Source organism: Propithecus coquereli, unplaced genomic scaffold, assembly GCF_000956105.1.
Source record: "Propithecus coquereli isolate 6110/MARCELLA unplaced genomic scaffold, Pcoq_1.0 Scaffold101, whole genome shotgun sequence".
In the NCBI taxonomy this organism is placed as follows: Eukaryota; Metazoa; Chordata; class Mammalia; order Primates; family Indriidae; genus Propithecus; species Propithecus coquereli.
The window spans coordinates 558854-578289 of record NW_012133970.1 but is presented as its reverse complement, the minus strand read 5'-3'; the positions used below and the strand labels follow the sequence as shown (position 1 = coordinate 578289).

At 47.4% G+C, this 19436-nt stretch overlaps 1 protein-coding gene across 1 annotated transcript in view; it reads right to left on the bottom strand.

Moving 5' to 3' along the window:
• ERCC6L (excision repair cross-complementation group 6-like) overlaps positions 1-5424 on the bottom strand; it is a 27139-nt gene extending 21715 nt beyond the window's left edge. The window contains exon 1 of the mRNA XM_012643492.1: positions 5314-5424. Coding sequence (XP_012498946.1) covers positions 5314-5381 — 68 coding nt within the window. The 5' untranslated portion in view covers positions 5382-5424. The remainder of the gene's footprint in view (positions 1-5313) is intronic.
• Positions 5425-19436: the final 14012 nt, after the last annotated feature.

The window sequence follows — 19436 nt, the reverse complement described above, 5'->3', positions numbered from 1 at the left end:
AAGAAGAAGAAGTTAATCACTAAGAACCATATTATATGATTCCATTTATACGAAATGTCCAAATAGACAAATCTATACAGACAGAAAGTAGATTAGTGGTTGCCCAGGGCTGGGAGCAAGAAGGGAATGGGGGTGATGGCTAAAGTATATGAGGTTTCTTTTTAGAGTAATAAAAATGTTCTAAAATTAACTGTGGTAGATAGATACACAACTCAGTGAATAAACTAAAAGTCACTGAATTGCATAATTTAAAGGATTGAATTCTGTGGTATGCGAAGTATGTCTCAATAAAGCTGTTAAGGGGACAAAGCCATACAGAGAGGGGCAGAGCACACAATAGACCCAGCAAGCTAGCAAAGTGACAGTAAGCAAGAGCAATGGCGAGAGGACAGAGAGAAAGAGAACGAAGAAATGTTACAGAATGAATACCAGACACAGTGCATGATAGAGAAACTGACAAAAAGTGTATGTATGTTACAAAGACAGAGAAAGACAGAAAATGTTGTAATGGAGAATGGGGTGCAAAAAAAGTGTTTTGACAAGACAGTGTTATGAGAAAAGTGAGAGGAAAGATGTGTGACAAGGAGACTGTGTGAGAGAGAGGTGTGGGCAACAGAGTACGTGTGCTGGCAGAGAGAACAAGGGAGCGAGCAACAGAAAGGAGAGAAAATGCGCAAACGCGCGACATAGAGAATAGGCAAGAGCGTGGGCGACTGACACAGCGAGCAAGTGGGTAACAGAGAGACTGGTGACATAGAGAAAGTAGCCAAAAAAGAGAAAGGAATAGGGTGGGCTAAAGAGAGAGAAAGGGCGGGTGGCGGGGGTAACAGAGAGAAGACCAAGAGAAGACCGAGGGAAGGTAGGAGAAAGAGGGGGGACAGGAGAGAGAGCACATAAAAGGGCAATAGAATGTGGGCAACAGAGACTAGGTGACAGAGAGCGAGCGAGCGACTGGGCAATGCAGAGAGAGGCTGAGTGACTAAAAGAAAAAGAGGAAGGTGAAAGACGGAGGATGGACAGTAGCGAGAACTGGGTGACAAAGAAACAAAGGGCAGGCAACAGAATGAACACGTGGGCAAATGAGAGAGTGACAGAGGGCAGCAGAAAGACACAAGAGCGGCTGACACAGACACCGCAAGTGAGAGGAAGTCAGAGAGAAGGTGGGCGCCAGAGAAAGAGAGTGGATGAGAAAGTGCAAGCAGGCGGGTGACAGAGACACACTGGGTGACAGAGAGAAGTTGGGCAACATAAAGAGAGGGCAGGTAACTCTGCCAGCCATTATTTGTTGCTTCTCAGTCCCAAATTCACCCCTCGATACCTGCTCTGGAATGACATAATTCCTTTAAGCATCTCTGCTTTACAGTGAGCACAATGATAAACTTTCTTGGTAGAGGGCACGGGAGGGACACCGAAGGAGGAGGAAGGGGCTCTCCTGAAGTTTCCAGCCACTGCACATGGTGGGGATGATGACATCCAGTGGAGCTTGGCCCTAGCGACACATCCAGAACGTGCAGTCCCTCAATGACCTTGATGCCTCAGCCTGGCCTGGCAATACCCTTCCCACAGCCCTCTCTACGTGGAAACCAGCTCCCGAAGTTCTCCTGCCTGTAGTGGCGCCCAATTCCCTCTGCGGGGCCCTGAAGTTCCCCTGTGCCCCAGGCCCCCAGCCCTCCTGCATGCCGAAACCACTGGCTGCTGACGGCCTGTTCTCCCTGCCTGCTGGCCCTCGGACTGCACGCCAGCTGCAGCCGGAGCAAACCAGCAAACTGCCATCCAGTGGGCCGAACTATACCTTGTCCAAGGAGGTCTGAACCTCAGCCTTGGGAGGAGGTCTCCTTCCAAGTTTGTCCTTCCTTGAGTATTGTCCCTTGGCCCTAAGGTACCATAAGGAGTTTCCTTACATCTTATGTATCAGTTTAATAATTCTTTATATTAAAATTCCCCTGTTTTAATACACTGTTTGGTTTCAATCTCCTCACTGGACCCAGAATGATACAGTGACAGAGAGAAAGAGAGTGGGTGACAGGGAAAGGGTGGGCAACAGAGAGAGAATGGGTGATGGAGAGACGGGTAAAGAGTGGGTGACAGAGAGAGACCATGGAAGACGGAGAAAGGGGGAAGAGGTGACAGAGGGACACACCGTAGGGCGGATGACAGAGACAGACAGAGGGCAGGACAGCAGAAAGAGCAAGTGGATAGCAGAGAAGATGAACGACAGTGTGAGTGGGTGGGTGAGAGCGTGAACAGGTGGGTCAGAGAAAGAGCGAGATGGCTGGGTGACAGTTGAGAGAAGGGGGTGGTGGACAGCAGAGACAATGGAGGGAGATTGAGAGAGACAGAGGCAGGATATGAGTGCCAGAGAGGGAGCGAGAGAGTGAGCAGGTAGGCAAGAGAGAATGTGTACCAGGGGAAGAGACAGCGGGCACCAGAGGGGGGAGCAAGCGAGACACACGGAAAGCACAAGCGCGCATTAGAATGAGAGTGTGGCCACGAGAGGAGCTGGTGGGCAGGCAGCGCCAAGGGAGAACATGACCGACATAGTGTGTGCCACAGAGTCGCTGCATGTGACAGAAGATAAAGGTGTGTGAAAAAGAAAATATGTGTGCAGGGAGTCTGTGACAGCAAGTTTCAGAGTTCTCTGGCTGGGAGCGGTGGCTCACCCCTGTAATCCTAGCACTCTGGGAGGCCAAGGTGTGAGGATCGCTTGAGGTCAGGAGTTCGAGACCAGCCTGAGCAAGAGTGAGACTCCATCTCTACTACAAATAGAAAAATATTAGCCGGGCGTGGTGGTGGCACATGCTTATAGTCCCAGCTACCCAGGAGGCTGAGGCAGAAGAATTGCTTGAGCCCAGGAGTTTGAGGTTGCTGTGAGCTAGGCTGACGCCACGGCACTCTAGCCCGGGCAACAGAGCGAGACTCTGTCTCAAAAAAAAAAAAAAAAAAAGAGTTTTCTTTTACTGCTTACACAGTAGAGATAAGGAAGGAGAGGGACCGAAAGGGGAGAGAGGGAGGGAGAAAGAGAGAAATTATGAGAGTAGGGTTGTGTCAAAGAGCAGAATTATGAGTAATAGCGAGGGGGATACTTTGTGCAATGGGGAAGATGTGAGGGGATTTGTACGAGGACGGGGAGATTGAGAAAGGTTAGGAGAAATATTAGAGGAACGGTGAGAGTTGAGGAGGGGTCGTGAGAGATGGGGGAACTGTGAGAGAAAGAAAGGTAGGGATTGTGAGAGGAGGGGGTGATTATTGTGGGGAATAGGAGGCAGGGATTGACCATGAATGTTCAAGAGAGAACCCATGGGAGCGAGTGAGACACAGGCGTCAGCGTGAGAGGAACAGTGTTGCAGAATCAGTGCAAGCAGAGAGGTCTATTTGCTTGCTCAGGGAAGGGGGGAAGGAGACTAATGGTCCTTGGCCTCATTACCCCCATTTTCCTAATGAGAAAATTGAGGCTCAGAATACGCAAGGGACTTGCTTGAGGTCATTGAGCTAGTAAGCGGCAAAGCCATAATCTCAACCCAGAATGACCCAACTCTAAAGCCAGTACTCTACCACACCATGCCACCTGTTTTCCTTAAGGAAGTCAAGTAACTAGTCCAAAGATGTGCTTTTACTCCTCTGTAAGGAGACCTTTTTACTTTTAACAGCCTTAAAAACATTCTTTTTTTGAAAAGGAGACAGAACTATTCCACTGCCCTAACTTATTTCTTTGTACTACATCAAAATTAAAAACTTCTGTGCATCAAAGGACACAATCAACAGTGAAAAAGCAGCTTACAGAATTGGAGAAAATATCTGCAAACCATATATCTAATAAGGAGTTAATATCTAGAATATATAAAGAACTCCCACAACTCAACAAGAACAAACAACCTAACTAAAAAATGAGCAAAGGACATGAATTGACATTTCTCCAAAGACAAACAAATGGCCAATAAGCACATGAAAAGATGCTCAGCATCACTAATGATTACGAAATACAAGTCAAAACCACAATGATATACCACTTCATTCCCATTAGGATGGGTACTATCTAAAAAATAGATGTTAACAAGTGTTGGGGAGGATATGGAGAAAATGGAACCCTGTACACTGTTGGTGGGAATATAAAATGGTATGGCAACTATGGAACACACTATGGCAGTTCCTCAAAAACTTAAAAACAGAATTACCATATGATTTAGCAATTCCACTTCTGCATATACACCCAAAAGAACTGAAAGCACGATCTCAAAGAGATACTTACATGCCCATGTTCATAGCGGCATTATTCACAATAGCCAAGAGATGGAAGTAACACAAGTGTCCATCACTGGATGAATGGATGAACATGTGGTAGATAAATGCAATGGAGTATTATTCAGTCTTAAAAAGGAAGGAAATCCTGTCACATAACATGGATAAACCTTGATGGCATTATGGTAAGTGAAATAAACCAGTCGTAGAAAGACAAATACTGCACAATTCTACTCATATGAGGTATCTAAAGTGGTCAAAATTCATAGAGACAGAAGAATGGTGGTTGCCAGGATCTGGAGGCAGGGGGAAATGGGGAGTTGCTTAATGGGTATACTTTTAGTTTTGCAAGATTAAAAGAATTCTAGAGATGAGTGGTGATGGTATAATATGAAGGTACTTAACAGTACTAAACTGTATACTTAAAAATGGTTAAGATGGTAAATTTTATGTTATGTGTACTTTATCACAGTTTTTAACAATTTTTTAAATGGTCATCCCAACATCACCACGCCCCCCACCCTTAGCTAACTGGTAAATGCTTAGGCATTTTTCAACACAAAGCTCAAATATTTCTGCCTCTTGTGAGGCCTTCCCTTAGCTCACCGACCCCTGTAGTTGGCCATTTCCTCCTTTATGCCAACATTATGCCCTGCACATTATACCTCTTCAGCACTCATCAAACGTTAGAGTAATTATTGGTTTACGGGTCCGTTTCCACAACTAGATCATAAGCAATTTGGGGGCAGGGACCGTGTTATACTCATCTCTGTTATCTCGCAGGCCTGGGGCTTGGTAGGCTGGGAAGACTCAAGAAGGGCTTGATCAACTTAAGTTCTGGCTCTCAAAGAGCTCATACCGGAGGGTTATGTGCCCCAAAAGGAGGCACTGGGAGTTCCCCAGGCTTCAGAGATCTGATCAAATGTCCGGAACCGATTCCCACGTCCTACTCGGAGAGCGCGGGCGCGCGTCTCACAAGGCTGCGCATCAGCAGCTTGGGTCCCTGGGAGGGTCCAATGGCCACCCCACCCAAAGCCAGGGCCTGCGAGCTAGACCCGCCCGGCGGCCCAGACATACCTCTGGTAAAGAGCAACCTGCCCTGGGCTCAAGGCCTCGGCTTCCGCAGACCCTTGGGAGGCCTCCATGACCCTCGGATTGGGTCCCAGGTTCCTCGGCGGCAGCTTTGAGCTTGAATTTCGCTCGCTCCCGCCCCGCGCATGCTCTGTGCGCATCGGAAGGGGCAGGGCCAACCGACGGCCTCGCGGCCGGCCAATCCGCAGCCCTGCACTCCGGCGCCGCCGCCCGAGCACCGCCCACGAGGGTCGTGCGCCTGCGCCTACGCGCGCTGGAGCCAGGAGGCAGTGGCCGTCCGCGTAGCCTGGCGTGGGCCGCGTTACCCCGTGTTCCCTCGCATTTTCAATCCAATCCAAATCGTGCTGCGGCGAGTTCGTGTGTCTGTGTGCGTCTACGTGTGCTATCCTGGTGAATGGAGGAGACTGCCTGATATGATCTCGGCGATATTATCTCAGTCATTGTAGTGGCCGCTGGAGACCTCCTCCACCGCCTGCTCAGCCCCGCCCTCCGCGCCCCTAGATATTCTCACTTCCCTGCTCGATAGTACCTGGCACTGAGCATGCTTTGAATTCAAACACTATGGGAGGCGTAGTCCTCGTGACTTAAACTCACATAAAGAAAGGTCTTCAAGAGCCAACCCAAAGCTCTCATTTAAGAAATAAGTAGTGCTGTGGTCACCATTTCTTCAGAAGCTCCAACTGAGATGCAGTCATATTTTCAAAGGCAGAGCTAAGGGCTTAGGGAAATGTAGTGATTGAGTTTAAGTGGCTTGCTCGGGCGACGCTAAATAGGTTATCGGCCAAAAAAAGTTGTCTTTGTTCATTTACTGGTAAGAACATTATGATTCCTCAAGGCACTAATTCAGCATTTGAAAACTCACCTATTGCCCCAGTCATATATGTCCAGAGGATTTTAAGATTTTTATGAAATTCATAGACCATTATGAGTTAAAAGATCTCAGAGAAGATGGGCTATTTTCTTGGTTTGTATGACTTTAAGTCGTATGTTTATATGGCTTTAAGCCGTCTGTTAAGAGGCCTTTTACTTAATATTATACTACTCTTATCCCCATTTTTCAGATGTGGAAACTGAGGCTGAGAAAGCTAAAGTGGGCCGGCTGTGGTGGCTCACACCTGTTATCCTAGCACTTTGGGAGGATCGTTTGAGGCCAGGAGTTCCAGACCAGCCTGAGCACAAGCCAACCGCGTCTCTACAAAAAATAGAAAAATTAGCCAGGTGTGGTGGTGTGTTCCTGTAGTCCCAGCTACTCGGGAGGCTGAGGCAGGAGGATCACTTGAGCCCAGGAGTTTGAGGTTGCAGTGAGCTATGATGATGCCTCTGCACTCTAGCCCAGGAGACAGAGCGCGAATTTGTCTCAAAAAAAGAAAAAAGATAAGGTGACTTCACCTAAGGTTCCCAAGCTGGGAAATGGCAGCGCCAGAATTCAATACTAGGTAGGTATGGACACAAATCTGTGCTTTTTCACTGTAACACACTACCTATGGCTGGAAAGAAGAGGGGAGTAGTGGGAAATGAGGTTGATGTGATAGTCGGAGGCCAGGTTATGAAGGAGCTTGTTTACCCTGCTGAAGTGTTCGAATCACATCTTTTCCTGGAAGCAAGTTTGAATTGGGGTATGCTATGGTCCGAATGTCCCCCAAAATTCATGTGTTGAAACTTAATCCCCACTGTGGTGGTATTAAGAGGAGGGGCCTTTGGGGAAGTGATAAAGTCATGAGGGATCTCCCTCATGAATGGATTCGTGCCTTATGAAAGGGCGGGAGGAACTTGTTTAGGCGCTTTTTGCTCTTCTGTTCTGCCATGTGAGGATACAACATTCCTCCCCCTCCAGAGGATGCAACAAGAAGTTGCCATCTTGGAACCAGAGAGCAGTCCCTACCAGACACCAATCCTGTTGGCACCTTGATCTTGGACTTCTCAGCCTCCAGAACTGTGAGAAATAAATTTCTATTGTTTATAAATTACCAGTCGGTGGTATTTTGTTATAGAAGCACAAACACTGGATGGGTTGAGTGTCTAGGTGCCTTGGATACCCAAAGGATGAGTAGGGCGAGAAGAAGAGAATAGGAGAGAAGTAGGGGAGAATTCTCCTTCTACGGAAAGGAAAAGAAAGGTAAGAGCACAAAAATCTTCAACTCGAGCCTTGGTAAAGCCATCTCTACTTGTGCTTTGGTTCAGGGTCCACCATCATCACTCATATCCTTGGAACTGTTGAGAACTCCAGCTGAAGCAAAGCAGGCCCCTGGTTGCTGTTGTAGGCAGCTGCCCCTCTGTGGGCCGTGAAGAAAAACTAAAGGGAACTCCCTCAGGAACAGGGCTGCTGCCTCTCTGCTTCACAGCTGGCAGTGATTCCCAAAGGCCCTGATCACTAGAAAGGACCAACCCTCAGCTTGCCTGCCCATTGGCTACTGGATTTTCTCAGCCCCATTTTCACACAACTGCAGGGCTCCCCATTTTTTAAACTCCACAGCTCTGGCTGTCCCTCTCCTCCCCCTCAGTCCTGCAGTCTGCTTCTTTTGGGCCCTCCTTGGTGCCTTCTGGAGTCCTAGCTCCCATCCAGGCTCCGATGACCCAGGAAACTCCCCAGGCCGGGCTCCTAGTCCTTTGTAAATGGTCACCCACACTCACAACCTGGAAATAAGAGGGGTTGGGGGGATTTAGAGTGGGTAAATGGAGAGAATGAGAGAGAATCAAAATAATAGTTACACTGTATCCCACTTATTATGTGCCAGGCCCTATTCAAAGCACTTTATGTATGTTAACTCTCTTGGCTGTTCCTCATTATGCACATCTACACCAAAGCAAGGGCTCCAAATCCCCCTGCTTCCCTCAAGAGAATGGGGTTTTAAAAGCTCTCCCTAATTATTGTTAATTTTTAAGTGTGATAATGGTATTGTTGTGGAGGGGGTTAAGTCCTCATGTGTTAAAGATACGTATTGGAGTATTTTCGGACAAAATGATATGACATCTGGGACTTACATTAAAATACTTCGGTAGGGGAAAAAAGAGAAGGGTACAGATGAATAAAGATTGGCAAAATGTTGATAATTGTTGAAGCTTGTTACAGAGGTTCATTATCCTCTTCTCTCTGCTTCTGGGTATGATTGAAAATTTCCACGATAAAAATTTTAAAAAACAAAACTGTTCGACCAAATCTGCAAATTACACTGAGTCACCCGCACTCAGAGACCAGAAATCAGATAATGAGACTTCTCGTGGGAGAGTGCAGAACGCGTAAATGGCGAGATGGATGAGGCAGAATAGGAACAATAGCTATTACCTACACAGCCTTAAGTGCCAGGCCTCGTTCTACACACTTCACGTATGCTAAGTCTTTGTCCTCACATCAACCTTGTTAGGTGATGTATACTATTATCATCATCCTTTTGCAGATGAGGAAACTGAGGCAAGTTGACACAGCTCATGAGTGGTGAAGCTAGATTCCAAACCCAGGCAGTCTGGCTTTCAGCTTTTTGCTCTTAAACACGACACTAGTTAGATATAGAAAGCAGCTGATGGATGAAGAAAAGGATTCATTCATCCATTTACTTATTCATTTATTTAATAAACATATGTTGAGCCTTTACAAGATGGGCAGGGAAGGATCTGGGTGCCAGGGTAGAGCGGTGAGCAAAACAGACAGGTCCTCGCTATCAGGGAGTTTAAAGTTTGATGGGGGAGATGGACTTGAAACAATAATGAGACAAACGTGGAAAAATACAACGTGACGAGGGCTCAGAAGGAAAACTCCAGGCTGTTATGAGAGCATACCTTGAGCTACTTGACCCAGTCTGGAGGGCTGGGAAAGGCTTCTCTGAGGAAGTAGCATTCGAGCTGAGAGTTGAAGGGTAAGGAGGAGTTAACTAAACAAAAAGGGAAGGGAAGAGCATTTCAGGCAGAGGGAAGAGCATTTCAGGCAGAAGGAAGAGCATGACCAAAGGCCCTGAGGCAGGAGGGGACTTCATGTATATACAGAACTGAGAAGGCTAAGGCGGTTAGAACAAGCCTAGAATGGCAGAGTTGGAAAAGTTTTTTGGAGTCCCATCCCATGCCACTGGTGAGGGAACTATCACTGGGAAAGAAGGAAGTGACTGGTCCCAGGTCACACCCCCTGAATCAGTGACAGAAACAGGAATCGAACTTAGGTTCCCTGACTCCTAACCTGATGCTCTTTCCAGCACAGATCATGACTTCCCAGCACGTGAGGAGGGAGGCCGTTTGGGTATCAGAAAATGCTGCTCTTGGCGACTGAGCATGGAAGAGAGTGTTTTGGAGATAGGTATAAATAACCAAAGGAAGTCTTCATGGGCAAACAGATCAAGTGGCTTTGGGGCAGAAAAAACAGAAGAAAGTGATTTGGTAACTAAGAATTTAATTTGTTCTTCCCAGATACCTAATTAGACTTTCCCCACCCCATTTCCAGCTAGGTTCTTGTAAAATAGGTGGGGGTTTTCTTTGGGAGGGGGGAGGCATTGGGATTGAGGTTTTAATTTCCTCTTTTTTAGTGAAAGGTTTCTGTTCCTGGGGAAGCAGGAGGGAGGAAAGGGGTGGGATGGAGGGTGTACCAGCCAGGAGTCATCCCCAGCTCTGCCAGCAGGGGGAGCCGGAAACTGAATTTTCTAAGAATGGCAGCTGGCCTGGCCCCTGGGCTGAATAAACTCTTAATGGAAACTAGTCGAGTCAGCCCAGGATGAAAACTGAGGGCAAAAGAGGGAGCCGAGAGTTAGGATTATCTGCAGTCTTTGCCCTAAGTTGCAAAGTCTTTGAGGAGTGCCTTCTAAACCTGCCTTCCAGGGTTTGGGGGGAAGCAGCCACCAAGGGGAGGGAATCCTTTGACAGGGCAGTGCCGCTGCACAAAACATGGTAGCCTCTACTTTGTGCTACCTCATCCACTCTCAAGACCTCACAATTCTATCTCTAATCTCATCCTGTCTCCTGAGTTGGACCTAGATGGCAAACTAACTATAGGAGATGTCATCCTGGAAGCTGAAACTCAACATGGCACTGAACTCATCTCTTATCCTCCCCCAGACCTGTTCCCTCAATATCCCCCATCTCCATGAATGGTACTCCCAACCCCCCAGCTGTCCAAGTCAGAAACTGGAAGGCGTCTTTGAGACCTCCCTCTCTTTTGCCCCTCACATTCGATCCATCAGTACGTCCCACTGGCTCTACCTGTAAAATAGATCCCAAATCCAACCACTTCTCTCCATCTCCGCTGCCACCTTTCTGGTCTAACCCACCATTATCTCTCTCCTGGACCATTGCACTACCCTCCTGATTTATCTTCCTGCTTCTATTTGCACCTACCCCCCTACTGTCTGATCTCCACCCCAAAACCAGAGTAATCTTTCAAAAACACCGAACTGATCATGTCATGGCCCTCTTTGAATCCTTCAAAGCTTCCTTATTGCCCTCAAGTTCAAGTCCTGATCGTGGCTTACAAGGCCTTCCTGATCTGGCGCCTGATTACTTCTCCCACCGCATGTCTCACTTCTTCACAACTCCTACACATACATGTACACATGCATACACTCTCTTCTTAAACTGACCCCCTTCCAGCTACTCAGACCTTGCCTCCCAGGCCTTCTCACGTGCTCTTTCCTCTGCCTGGATTCTTCCCTTCCTTTTCGCCTCACTATCTCCTACTCACTGAGGTCTCCTCAGGTCTCCAGGAACCTTCCCTCATCCTTCCCACCAGTCATCCCCTGCGATCCCATGATCTGCCTTTATCATCGGGTTTATACTATGGAATGGAGCTCCCGGTTACCTGTCTGGCTCCCTCATGATGTGAGCTCTATGAGGAAAATATCTGTCTTTTCCACAGTTACAGCCTCACAGAGCATAGAACAGTACCTACACATAGTAGCTGATCAGTAAATATTGGATGGATGGACAGATGGATGGATGGATGGATGACTTCTCAATTTATTAATCCTGAAGGGGAGCAATGGGCACCGTGTTAGAAAACTAGAATGAGGCCTTGGGTGGGATTGATACACCCAAAGCCATAATGGGGACCAGGAATCAGGGAAGTGGGGAGGGCCAAGCATACCCATCCCAGCCATTCCTCTTACTGGTATTGCCCCTGGCTCCCTCTTATACCTGCCTCAAGACAGACCTGGAAGTAGCGCAGAGGCATCTGAGTTACACCCAGGATCTGGGCACCCCTCTTCCATTCCCTTCCTCAATCTTGTGCTGGGGCAAAGCCACCCATGCTTGGTTGTGAGATGGACGGGCTCTGGCCAGTGCCTAGTGTTGGTGAACTGTTCGAATGCCCTGTACCCAGCTGTTCCCCAGGTCCAGGAAATTTCTGGGCGCTCCCCATGAGCTCTTCCTTAGCTTCCTCATCCTTCTCCCGCAGCAGCAGAAAAACTCTCCCTACAGCACGAGTGCCTCTCCCAAAAGCAGAGTCAAGGCTCCTCCCTGGTGCCAGCCCACGAAGGGACTCCAAGCGGCACCTGATCTTAATGTTTGCGGTCCTTTTCCTTTCCTCTTTGGCACCAAAAGAGACAGACATTAAAAACTACAAGCTCTTGGGGGCAACAGGGAGGTAATGGGGATGAAGGTTAAGTTTTTCTACAGTCCTTCGAAGGCCTTGGCCCCCTGCCCAGATCTGAGTCAGGAACTGTATGTCCCAGAGAATTGGCTTCCCAACCATCTGCTCTGAGCTTAAAGAGCCTAGGGGCCCTTGCGGGAGGCTCTGTTCAAATTAGCCAAAAAAGGCAGGGCGAAGACAACACAGCAGGAGGGACCTTGGCCAGCCTGGGCCTCTGAAGGTGTGGAGGGTAGGGGCAGATACGTGACACCAGGGCACACTGAGGGCGTGCATGGCAAGTCCCAGAACAGAGAGCTCCCCTCCCAGCCCAGCTCCACTGCTTCCAGAACTGCTCCTTCCACCATCCCTTTCCATGGAACTAATGCTTTGTGAACAACAAGTACTTTATGCCAGGCACTTTCCCCGCAACAAGCAAGATGTTCTCCTCTGCCAGTTGCAGGAACCGAGGATCAGAGGTTAATTGCCTTACGAACGGTCACGCAGCAAGTACACGGCGGATTCAATGAGACCAGGACCAGTCCCCTGGTGAATGGTTGCCAAGGCTGCTAGAAAATGATTCTCCCTTTCAGTGAGCAGGTAGGCAGCCTGAAGATAATGGCTGGGAGGGGATACAGAAAGCCACACTCATTTAAAAAATAATAATAATAATTCTTTTTAAAGTCACTGACTTGAAGCTCATTTTAAAAAAAGAAGAATAGAAAGTCACATTCCTTCTATGCCTAGGACATAGCTTGCTCCATATAAGAAAAAACATGTCCTCCTTGTCCCTTTGACACACATCATCTCTAGGAATGGGTCAGGCAATCAGGACAAGTTTCACAGTGGAAATTTTAGGGTGGAGACAGAAAAAGACTTTCCGAATTTCTCACAGTCAGAGTGTGAGAGACGGTTCAGATGAATGGAGCTGGCCAAGAAGCCAGGCAGACCCACAGGAATAAGACTGACAAAGCAGCCCTCACTCCTAAAATCCTCTGCAGCCAGGGGTGTTTGCATGGATTGAAAAACCAATCCTCAGGCCTGGTTTCTAGGGGACAGATTTAGGGAAAGTAGAGGGTCTCTGGGGCTGATCTTTAGTTTACCAGTTCTCAACCCTGGATTCATGTAAGACTCACTGGGACCTTTTAATAATAATTATATTTGCAGTACATATCAGTATATCTGACAGTATATCTGACAAAGGACTAATATCCAGAATATATAAAGATATTTCTATATCTAAAAATCAATAATAAAATGATCACCCAAAAATATGGGCAAAAGACTGGAACAGACACATCATGGGAGAGGAAATATGAATGGTCAATAAGCACGTGAAAAGATGATCAACATTATTAGTCATTAGGGAAATATGATTTAAAGCCATGATGAGATACCACTACATACCCATGAGAATGGCTGTAATTAAAAAGAAAATACCAAGTGTTGGCAAGGATGTGAAGCAACTGTAACTTTCATATTTTGCTGGTGGGAGTATAAATTGATACAACCACTTTGGAAACTGGCAGTTTCAAATAAAATTAAACATAAACCCACTAATTCCACTCCAAGAGAAATGACTATGTGTGCCCAGAGAAAGACTTGTACAAGGATGTTTATAGCTTTATTTCTAATATCCAAAAACTAGGATGTACCCAGCTGTGCCCGGCTCATTTGGACAACTCAAATGTCTCTGGACGTGTGAATGGATAAACTTTGGTGTATCCATACAAGGAAATACCACTCAGCAATAAAAAGAAATGAACTACTGATCAGTGCAATAATTTGGATGGATCTCAAAAGCATTACACCAAGTGAAAGAAGCCAATCTCAAAATGTTATGTGCTGCTTCATTCCATTTATATGAAGTTCAAGAGCAATCAAAATGAATCTATAATAAAAATCAGAACAGCGACTGTCTCTGGCAGGGGCAGGGAACATTGACTGGAGCCATGGAAATATTGTATGTTTTTGAGGCAGTGGTTACATGGGTGCCCACAATTAATTGACCTCTATACTTAAGACCTATGCATTTTACTGGGTGTAAATTATACCTCAATTTAAAAACTGATGCTCAGGCCTCAACCTTGACTAATTAAATCAAAATCTCTAGAGGTGCGACCTGGACAAGGGCATTTTTTAAATCTCCCAGGTGATACTAACGTGCAGCCAGCAGTGAGAACCACTGATGACATTACTACCACCTTTCCCTGGCAACAGACCCTCTCAGCCTCCTGTGTTATGGAGATGTTTCAAAAGTGCCCATCAGAAGAAGTCTCTTCCATGATCACAAGCAGAGGTAGACAGGTGATGATGGACAGTGAGTGGAGGAAAGCACTTACCAGTATATGTTGGAGGTTGTTTCATATCAAAACATAAAGGCCCTGAATTTTGCACTTTAAAAGAGTTAAAATGGTGAGTTTTATGTTATGTGAATTTCATCTCAATTTTTAAAAATTTTTTTGTAGAGACAGCATCTCACTATGTTGTCCAGGCTGCTCTGGAGCTGCTAGATTCAAGTGATCCTCCGGGCTCGGCCTCCCAAAGTGCTGGGATTACAGACATGAGCCACTGTGCCCGGATCATTTCAATTTTTGAAATTAAAAAAAAAAAAATCAAGCTGGGAGGCTGAGGCGGGAGGATTGCTTGAGAGCAGGAGTTCAAGACCAGCCTGGGCAACATAGTAAGACCCTGTCTCTAAAAAAAAGAAAAAAGTCAAGCCAGATGCTATGGCTCACACCTATAGTCTCAGCTGCACAGGAGGCCAAAATGGGCTCCACCCTCATGACTTAATCACCTTTTAAAGGCCCCACCTCCTAATACTATCCCACTTTGGGTTAGGGTTTCAGTATATGCATTTGGGGGGGACAGAAACATGCAGTCTATAACAGCAGGTATCTTACCATGTTTCTGTTGTAGCCAAGTATTAGCTTTGAATAAATCACCAAGAATCCAAGAACTCTTAGCTGAATAGCATGGACTCCCAAAGGTCTTTCTTAAGTCCAAACCTTTCCCTGGAGCCCCGGACTCCTTTACCAAGGCCTCCTTGACATCTCACACTGAAAACATCCAAAAGAGAATTATTAGTTCCCAGCCCACCCTCAAACTTGATCTGCTCCAGTCTTCCTCATCTCTGTAAATGGCACCACCATCCACCCCGTTGCTCAAGCCAAAAACCTAGAAACATCATCTCTTCTCTGTCCCTCACCCGGTCCATCGCTAAGCCCTCTCTACTCTATCTCCAAAATACATCCTGAATCCCCCCACCTTTTCCCACCCTACTGCAAGCAGCCAAGCCTAAGCCACCTGGAATTTACCCATGGTTTCCCTATTCCCATTCCTGTTCCCAGTCCATTTTTCTTATTAGAAAATCTAATCCATACTTCAAACAGCACCCAATAATCCTTCTGAATAACATAGATCAGGTCACTCCTTTGCTTAAGACCTTTCACTGAGTTCATAGCACACTGGAAATACTATCCGAACTCCTCACTGACGCCTACAAGTCCCTGTGTGATCTGGCCCTTTCAAATCTCACCGTGTTTGTTCATTTCACTTCGGCCACATTGGCTCTTTCTGTTCTTTGAACAACCAAGTCCATTTCCACCACCGGGTCTTTGCTTTTGCTGTTCCCTCTGCCAAAAACACTTTCCCTTAAAATCTTAGCATTGCTGGCTCCTTCTTATCGTTCAGATCTCAGGCACCTCTGGGGGGGGACCTTTCCTGACCCACCTTCTCTAAAGTAGTTACCCCTACACCCTAATCCTATTTCTATCCTTCAGAGCCCTTACCGTGACGTAAAAGTATCTCATTTCTCTGTGTGCTTCCATGTTGTCTGTTCCTCCTCTATCAGCTGCACGCCTGCATCCCGAATACCCACGATAGTTCGGGCACATCACAGATGCTGAAAAAATAATTGGAATGAATGAATAGCTCAATAGTGCTTTATTGTGTTTAAAGCCTTCACCTGGTAAGGAACTCAGATTTGGAGAGGGAGGAAGAGGTTGGAGAAGGAAGGATTGTTTTTCAACTCCCTGAAGAGAACAAAACTGATTTTAAGGACTTGAGGTCTGCGTCTATCCAATAATTAGCAAAAAGTTTTATCTATTCACTAACTAAAGCTCTTCTTGACCCAGGGAGTCGCCTTTGAATTATTGTGTGTCATTGCAGGCAATAAAACAGCCTTTCTTTGTCAATATTCTCTGCTTCAAATTTGTCACTAATTCCGGCTGGCCTGGTCCCAGCCAATCTGAATGACCGACAGGCAGAGTGAATGTAATTTAATCAGTGGCTCGGCCTCCGCGGGATGAGCTTGCGGTGTCTCTGTGGGCCTCGTCCCTAAAAGGTGTCCCAGGGGCTGTGATTTTTACAGGGAATAAAGGAGGGCCAGCAGGAACCCCGCTCCCGCGGCGGGGGAATCTGGCAGGCGCCGGCTCAGGGCGGGGGCGAGGCGGGCGGGGCAGAGCCGCAGAAAGGCGGGGAGAGAGGGAAAGAGGACAATACCACGAAAAAGAATGGTCGCGGTAATAATAGTCCCTTGTACTACTAGCCGGCCCTCGTTTGAGTTTACGAACTGTTCAACCATTAGTTGATTACTGCCCCCACAGCAGCCTGCATGCGGGTTCCTAGTCCCGTGTCACCGACAGAGAAACTGAGGCCGGGGGAGGCGGCGGCCTCCCTGCAGCGCGGTGCGCCGCGCCCTGCCCGCCTCGGTGCCCGCGGCTCCCCCGCCCATCTCCTGTTGTCAGCGAGCCCGGCGGCGCCCGCCGTTGCTATGGCATTTCTGGAGTGTCAGAAGTGCCCAGGAAGCATACAAATCGACCTGCGTGAGACACAGCCCCGTGCAAAACAACTTCCAATTTACTCGCAATAATTACCACCCCCACATAATAGCCTGTACCCAGGCGGGCGAGGAGGGGGCGGATGGGGAAGGCAGAGAGGACTCAGAGAGGAAGGGAAGGAGGCCGGGCGCACCAGGCAAACTGCCAAGCCACGACTGGGGCTTCAGGGAGGGGTGGGGGAAAGCAGAGAGGTGGTCCTCCTGAATAAGGGATTGAGGAGGGCTCAGTCCTCCTAATTTGGTTCTGGAAACTCAAATGTTCTTCTGGGTGGATCATACCAAGGCATTTCATTCAGTATTTTTGAATGGCCACCTTTGGTGGTGGGCACTTTGCCTGGCACTGGGAATGCAAAGCCAAGGCATCCCGGTTCCTGTAGTGGAGAGGCTCACAGACCCCTGGGAGATTCAAACAAACAGGTACAGTCAATAAGAGCCATCATTCGTTCAACGAATATTTATTAATATATGTTTACTATGTAATATAAGGAATCGGCTCATGCGATTATGGAGGCAGAGAACAAGATCTGCAGTTGCCAAGCTGGAGACCCAGGAGAGTTGATGGTACAGTTCCAGTCTGAGTCCAAGTTCAAAGGCAGGAGAAGATGGATGTCTCAGCTCAAAGTCAGTAGGCAGAGAGGGAAAGAATTCTTTCTTTCCCCCCCCCCTTTTTTTTTCTTGTTTTACATTATATTTCTCATACTTCACAGCTGAACTAGAAAGAATTCTTTCTTACTCAGCCTTTTATTATCTTCAGGCTCTCGATGAATTGGATGAGGCTGAGGGCATTCTGCTTTACTCAGTCTACCAATTCAAATGTTAATCTCATCCAGAAACACCATCATGGACATATCGAGAAATAATGTTTAACCAAATATCTGGGCACCCTGTGGTCCAGTCGACACAAAATTAACCATGCCAGGCCAGCCGTGGTGGCTCACACCCGTAATCCCAGTGCTTTGGGAAGTCAAGGTGGGAGGATCACCTGAGGCCAGGAGTTTGAGATCAGCTTGGGCAACATAGTGAGACCCTGTCTCCATAAAAAATGTTTTTTTTAATTAGCTGGGCATGGTGGAACGCACCTATAGTCATAGCTACTAGGGAGGCTGATGCAGAAGGATCGCTTGGGCCTAGGAGTTCAAAGTTATAGTGAGCTATGATAGTGCCACTGCACTCCAGCCTAGACAACAGAGCAAGACCCCTGTCTCTAAAAAAAAATAAATAAATAAAAATAAAAAATAAAGTAACCATCATAGTTGGTGATAATTGCAAGGGAGAAAAATAAAACAGGTGAATGGGAATTGGAAGTGTTGGTGGGGTAAGGGGTGCAAATTTAAACAGGATGAGGGGAAAGTTTCACTGAGAAGGTATCATTTGAATGAAGACTTGAAACCAGTGAGGTAGCAAGCCATGCAGATTTCCAAGAGTGTTCCAGACAGAAGAAACAGCAGATACAAAGGCCCTAAGGCTCTGGTGTGTTGCAGGAACGGCAAAGAGTCCAGTGTAGCTGGAGCAGAGTGAGCAAGGGAGAGAAGAATAGGAAAGCGGCAGGAAGAGATCGCCCAGGCTATCTAGGCCAGCATGAGGCCTTGTACCACAAATGAAGCGAGAGCCACTGAAAGATTCGGACGTGAAAAAGTGACATGATTTGACTTGTGTTTTAATAGGATCCCTCTGGCTTCTGTGTGGTGAATAGACTGTAGGCCTGTGAGAGGCCAGGGCAGAGCAGTTAGGAGCAGCTTTAGGAGCAAAGGAGCAGTTATGGTATTAATACTACTGCAGTCATCTGGGTGAAAGATGATGGGAGCTTAGACCAGGATGACAGCTATGGAGATGATGAGAAGTAGTGGATTCTGGATATATTTTGGAGGTGAAGCCAATAGGACGTGCTGATGGCTTGGATATGGGGTGGGATGAAAAGAGAGGCGTCAAACATGATCAAAGAAGGTGCCTTGGGGCAGGCGGTGTGGTATGAAATGGAGGTCTAATTCACAGGGACTTGGGAGTTAAGTGGAGCTACACTCCTGCCCTTCTCAGCTGTGTCACCTTGGGCAAATTGCTGCCCAGCTCTCTCTCTTTTTTTTTTTTCCCGAGACAGAGTCTCACTCTGTTGCCCGGACTAGAGTGCCATGGCATCAGCCAAGCTCACAGCAACCTCAAACTCCTGGGCCCAAGCGATCCTCCTGCCTCAGCCTCCCGAGTAGCTGGGACTACAGGCACGCGCCACCATGCCCGGCTAATTTTTTTTTTCTATTTTTAGTAGAGACGGGGTGGGGTCTCACTCTTGCTTAGGCTGGTCTCGAACTCCTGAGCTCAAGCGATCCTCCTGCCTCGGCCTCCCGGAGTGCTAGGATTACAGGCGTGAGCCACCGCGCCCGGCCTGCTTCCCATCCCCGAACCCTTTTCCTCATCTGTAGGAGCTCACAGGGTGGGTTGTGAAGATTTAATGAAGTGATTATGTAAAATCCCCAGTTCCACAGCTGATACAGAGTAGGTGCTCCCTGAGCACTTACTGTTCCCTTGACCTTCCTTTTCTGAGGAAGCTGGAGAAGCTTCACAGCGGAGCTGAGACTGGAGGCAGCTGTGAAGGATGAGTGGGGCTTTGTTAGGCAGAAAAGAGGTGCACAGGGGCTCATCCTTCACAACAGGCAGGCGGAATGAAGCCAACGGCCAGACAGGCCTTAGTGGAAGTCTTGGGGGTGGGGAAGACTGCAGGACGACAGGGAGCACCTG